A 6,326-nucleotide genomic window follows, 5' to 3' on the forward strand; every position below is an offset into this window, starting at 1 on the left:
TATAAATATATGTTTTTAATATTCCAATGTGGAGGTTAAAGGCTTGGAGCTGTGGCCAGAATGGGGAAGACTGATTGGCAGTATGGAGAGTTTCATAAATATTCAGTCTCTGGCACTGATACATCACAATCTTTAGGCAGAAGCTACAACTGGACCCAAACTCTATGCCCCAAAAGTTCAAGTTCACAGTGTAGTTTTTGGTAATTCTCATAGTGTTTGCTAATATGGACAACAAATTATACATAAGACAGCTAGAGCAGTTTCATGTCAAGTGTAGTTGAAGGGTTTGGAAGCAGAGTGGTCTAACCCACTTTCTATAGTTTTTGAGAAAAATGGGTTCAAAGTTTTGTGTTTTCAAGAATGGTCTAACATTCAAAGCACCACTAACACTATGTTTGGATTGTGGGTTAGACCACTTTGCCACTAAAATCTAGACCATGAAATATTACAGAAATGATGTAAAACTCAGTTCGGATTTTTTTTGGTGGCCTAGACCACTCTGCTTCTAAACATTTTACTTGCAATTTTACTTAAGTAGTGTGCTAGGATATGCATAAATTAGCACAAACAAATTGACAACTGTTTTAAAAATGGATCTCATAAATATACAAACAGCAGTTGCTCTTACAAATCTTGGTATTTGAAACTAGGGACAGCAGGTCTTTCAAGCTTTGGATGTCTCCACATGCTAAAACTGTATGCAAGTGGCTTTAGTTAGAGGACAATTCAGTAAATACAGTCACTTTGCTATGACATTTCAGAAACCAAAAACAAAACCATGTGAAATAATGAATTAAACTGCTTTGAAACCAGTCTCAGAACTTGCCTGGTCCCAGCTTTCAGTCTTCTCTTCAACATTCGTGTACACATTGTTGGTTTCCAGTGTTGCTGTCATGGCTTTGTTTTCTGGGAAAATCTACTCTTTAATATCACCACCAGGGTGCAGCAGTTGACTATAGTAAATGTTAAATGTGTCGCTTTTATAGAACACATTCATTTGTGCATGTGGTTGCATTACAGCTATTGATTTATGTATTGTTCTTTATATGTTGTCAGTCCAGTGTTGCCACATGATGTAAGTATTTGAATTGTGGACAGTATATGCAATTATTGCCATCCAACTGTATAACTACTCAGACTGAGTGTCAGATATTCTGGACTCTGTGTTTCAATGCAAGCACTTAACTAATTTTCCCTTTACTTCAGATCTGGAGTTAACATAATAATGTGCAATAACTACACATCTCTGTGCAACAACACAGTATTTATTACACTGTATACTTACAAAACGTGCATTTTACATTTATGCTTATACTGTTTCTGCCATTAGGGGACCCTAAGAGGTCCTCTGGTCCAGGCCAGTGATTCAAAGCATTTTTGACCACATATGGGGGACCAACACAGTATTAGGCAGATGGTCGTAATGTTATGCCTGATTGGTGTGTACAGTATGTACAGTGGACAATCCCACTACTACACTCAACTTAAATACCATCAATATATCAGAGCAAAGCAGACCTATTAGCCAAGTTACCACTTAGTTTAATGGCACATAAACAAATGCACAACCTCACGTACAGAAAGCAGAGGGAGAGCTCCAGACTGTTCATCCTCTAACAATCAATCGGGGGGGATTGACAGCGGCCTGTTGTGCTGCTTCACCGGGGTCCTGATTTCACAGCCAGCCTCCGTCACTACTGCGTCAGCACTGATGAGCTCAGCGTTACCGGCAGGGGAGGGGGGGAGGAAGAGTGAGACAGAGAGAGAGGAGAGAGAGAGGGGGGGAGAACAAACGGGGTGTTGCCGCCTCTGAGACACAATCACGCATCACACAGTAGCAGCAGCAGCAGCAGCAGCAGCAGGGCGAGAGCATCCCTCCATCCCCCCATCCGTCTCTGGGACAACAAAGCTGTTCTGTCTGGTAAATTATTGAAGCGCTTTTTCCCTCTCCTTTCTATTATTAAACGCAATCAAAAGCCGTACGGACGCCGAGAGCGACCAAAAGCGATATCTGGGTGTGGAGGACCGTGTCAGCACCTCGGACAGAGACCATGGCTCCAATGGTGGAGGAAGGAGCTCAGCTTGGTGAGTCCAAAAAAATAAAAATAATAATTAAAAAAACAACTCCACAACCTCTCATATATGTAATTTAAAGTTAAAAATAAAAAGAAAAACGCGTCACAACTATTGCTAGGGTCGTCTCCAAAAGGCACGCGACTCGTGTCAAAAGTGTTAGCAAGCGTTAATTTAGCTGATATTAGCACGTTTTTATTAAGCTCTAAAATTCAGCCTTTTCTCTCAATGTTGCCTGCTTATTCCTTTATTTCTGTGTGTTTTATAATCAGTAATGTAGTTTATTGTGTGAAAGAATGACTTAAGTGAAAATGAATAGCTTCCCCAGCCTCCATTTTGCTGCTGTAGCCGAAAAGCGAGTGCTAATTATCACTAAACCAACCGCTAGCTTGTACGCTTTTTAATATTACCAAAGCGAATTATTTTTTTTAATCATTATTATTTTTAACCTGGAATTTGCGAGGTGTTACTATGGAACAGGTGAAGCCTGGAAAGCACCTGTTTGTTATCTTTCTTTCCTCTCGGTTCAGCAGCTCTCACTCACCGCCCTCCCGTTGACACAACCATCTGTCTGTTGCTGAAAATCATTTCACCCAGGACACTGGACTGAAAAATTGATGAGAAGAAAAATATATGGGAGAAAATAGCATGTACAGGAGCTGTGATCTGCTTGCTGCTCCTCATATTGCTCACTCGTGGCTATCTCCTCGGTATGAACACTTAAAATTGATAAATATTCCTGGAAACCTGCACAGCAACAACATCCAATAGGAAACATTAGTTACATGTGAGCCTGGAAGATCAGAAATGGCAGCCACATGTCAAATTGTTACTAAAATTCATCTATTACTATTTAGTTGTGAGGAGAGTATAGTTTATAGGGTGATTATTGTGTCCCAAGAAGAGGAAAGTGTGAATAAATGATCAAAAAATGTTGCAGATCCCATGATGTAATGATCCAATACGTACATGTGAGCTTTGACCAGATGAAAAAGCTAAATCAAAAACACAGACGTGTGAATGACTGGCCCCCACCGCCACTCCTTCTCTCTTTGCACGGGTTAACCTGAGTGCTTTTCCACTGGGTAGCCCTCTTAGCTGCAGGAAATGGTCTGCATTTCCTGCATTGAAATAAACCTATTAAATCTGCCTGCATGACGAGGCAGCTTGATTGCTGTTGAGTCAAGAACTGAAGCAATTATTCCTGTAATATGTCTCCACTGTGATACCATAGGAGACTGCTAAGGGGAATTATGCTTTTAAAAGTACTACCACTGCTGAGATTGAGAAAATTTGATCAAAAAATGGTTACCATTTTCTTCGCTGTGCTTGAGCAAACCTTCCCCTGCTGTAGGAGGAATATAAGTGGGTGTAAAACAAGGTTTGTCATACATCTGATATCAGAAAGAGCTGCTCTTCCTATACAACCATAAGAAGTACAATTCTTTGCATAAAACAAATGCAATCTAATCTATACATAATCTATACAAATCTGCTCTGTTACAGAAGCATTAATGTTTACATTGCAGCTCTGCATATCATTGGCTAGTCCTTGTGATCCTCATAATTCTTGTGATCATGTGGATCTGAGTTGAGTCATTTCATAAAACCAGCCATCGAGAAATCAACCAGTCACAATCAACGTTAGGCAATTTTCCCAGCAGTTCATTACCAACAGTTTCCTGTTAATATACTATACCCATGTTTGGAGTGTGAGCACAGTAATGATGCTACTTGATCGGGGTTGAACAGATTGCGTTGTTTTCATGTCCCTCTGAGTCAAGATTGCAGCCTGCGTCAGTCAGAGACACCAAATGGATTCAGTTGTCTGAGAACAACAATAAAATCTGTTGAAGTTGTCCAAGCTGAACAATTGTTTCGGGGTGATTGTTTTACACTTGCTTGTTCCGCATGTTTGTTTGGAAGATGTAGTCACATCTGTTTAATTATTTCCCCCCCACTCCACCTCTCTGTCTCTCTCCACTCTTTCGGTCCTTCTCCACAGTGGCAGTGCCGGTGGGTGTTGCTGTGGTGAGCGTCTTCGGCCTTGTCTTCACTGTGTCAGCCTTTGCATGGATCTGTTGCCAGCGCAAAAACACCAAATCCCAGAAGACGCCTCCCTACAAGTTTGTGCACATGCTCAAAGGAGTTGACATCTACCCAGAGAGCCTCAGTGGCAAGAAGAAGTTTGCTGCATCTGCCACCACAACAGCTAACGACACCAGTAAAACTGATGTCAATGGAAACTGCCACACCGCGTCGCCACTGAGTCCGACTGGCACCGGTAAACCGGCGTCAAGTCCAAATGGCACCAGACCGGCTCTACATCTGGATCTGGAGAAGCGGGATCTGAATGGCAACTTTACCACCAAACCGTTTCATCACCACCACCAGAAGGTGCGGAGCTCCCCGGACCTGGAGCTGCCCTCTCCCCATGCAGGGTTCACCCAACCCGGTGTGATGGACCGCCGTGATCTCCCTTCTCCATCCAGCACCCTCTCCAGCCAGGCACCCACCCCGGCTGTGGACCGGCCCCAGGGAGAGGAGAAGGAGGGCGGGCTGGGGACCCTCCATTTCTCCCTGGAATATCAACCAGAGAGGAAGGCTTTCATTGTCCATATCAAGGTACTGCATGTGTCTAAGCTGCTGTTTTAGTGTTCATGTTGTATTGACAGTGAGATTTTGACCAAAGTTTGTATAAAAAAAAGTTTCACAAAGTCATAACTGTTGATTTATTTGACCTGTTAATCCAGGAGGCACATGGTCTGACCCCAACTGATGAGCAGTCATTGACCTCTGACCCCTACATCAAGCTGACACTGCTGCCAGAGAAGAAGCATCGCGTGAAGACCAGAGTCTTACGGAAGACTCTAGACCCCGCCTTTGACGAGACCTTCAGCTTCTACGGGATACCGCTGGCCCGAGTGTCGGAGTTGGCCCTCCACTTCATGGTTCTGAGCTTCGATAGGTTCTCTCGCGACGAGGTCATCGGAGAAACCTTGGTACCTTTGTCTGGGATCGACTTGACCGAGGGCCGTGTCCTCATGAGCCGAGAGATCATCAAGAGGAATGTTAAGGTAAGATCTGGAGCAAATGTTTGAACACTTTGTGGTGCATCCCTAAAAGCACTGCAGCAGAACAGTTTAGTCGAATGTAGCTCACTAAATATGAAGTTCTTTCACTGTTAACATATTAATCAGTACAGAATCATTCTGAAAGTCTGAGATTTCTGAAAATATAATGATATGTAAATCATAGGGTTTAATCTAGATCATTTAAGTGCAAATGTGTCCTATTATGTTTCCTGAAATCTTTCATAATAAAAAGCATTAATTTCACTCTAATTGCAACATCTGTATCTTAAATGAAAGTTTAAAATTGACAGTAATTGGCTTATTATACAAATGCATCGAAGGAATTCACTGAATCACTGTACGTGGCTCCATTTGGGTTAGAAAAGAGTTAATGTTTAATGAAGCGAATGGAGAAAGCAGATAGGAAGTGTATCCCTCTGTGGAGACAGAGACAAGATCTGTTTCAACATTATGGATTTGAAGCTGATGCTGAGGTCTGAGAGTTGTGCTTAAATGGACTGCTGTGAGTTTTGATAAGTGAAAGCCATTGGGGGTTTCTTTTTTTTTAATTAGTTTAATCAGTTTTTGATTTTGTCTATTATTCTAGTTTACTAAATTCAACAAATTCTGCTTGAGCTGATTTTCCTGCAAAACTGAAATGATATAATTACGTGTGATCAATGCATTTAACAGGTGGAACTGATAGCATATTTTCTTGCAAAATACCTGGCATGGAAACTCTGATTTTTTTTTAATGTTTATTTATTTAAACAGCAATAGATAATTAAAACAGCAATGCAAGGATGATGTATTTCAAATGGACTAATAGACTATCATGTGAGCCCTTTTACATTCCCAGTAGTATATTGAATAGATGGAGGGATATCCATACCTCACCATTATGGATCTGTGGGTAGATGGTCAATAGACTGATGCTCCAGTTCCTGGCATCTGGAGGGACCACAAATGTGTGGTAGCTTATTTCCAGTATGTTTTTTTCTTTTTAGAGGAATCATATACTGTGGAAACAAGAGCAACTGTTGAGAAGGGGGGTCATATACTGTGCTGTAGCTCTGTGAACACTTTGAAATGAAAAACCAATGTGTAAAATATGTCTCTGTTTGCTGTTAATGCATTAGACTGAGCTCTGGCTCCTGGTTTTGCTAAACAATCTAAGAT

General features: G+C 41.6%; 1 protein-coding gene across 1 annotated transcript; it reads left to right on the forward strand.

Moving 5' to 3' along the window:
* Positions 1-1,798: 1,798 nt before the first annotated feature.
* Positions 1,799-5,189, forward strand: LOC129348520 (synaptotagmin-4-like). The gene is made up of 3 exons (XM_055008876.1): positions 1,799-2,085; positions 4,079-4,698; positions 4,827-5,189. Exons 1-3 carry the CDS (start codon positions 2,052-2,054, stop codon positions 5,172-5,174), a joined length of 1,002 nt encoding a protein of 333 aa, XP_054864851.1. The 5' UTR covers positions 1,799-2,051; the 3' UTR covers positions 5,175-5,189.
* Positions 5,190-6,326: the final 1,137 nt, after the last annotated feature.

Source organism: Amphiprion ocellaris, unplaced genomic scaffold (assembly GCF_022539595.1).
Source record: "Amphiprion ocellaris isolate individual 3 ecotype Okinawa unplaced genomic scaffold, ASM2253959v1 Aocel_unscaffolded323, whole genome shotgun sequence".
Taxonomy (NCBI): Eukaryota; Metazoa; Chordata; class Actinopteri; family Pomacentridae; genus Amphiprion; species Amphiprion ocellaris.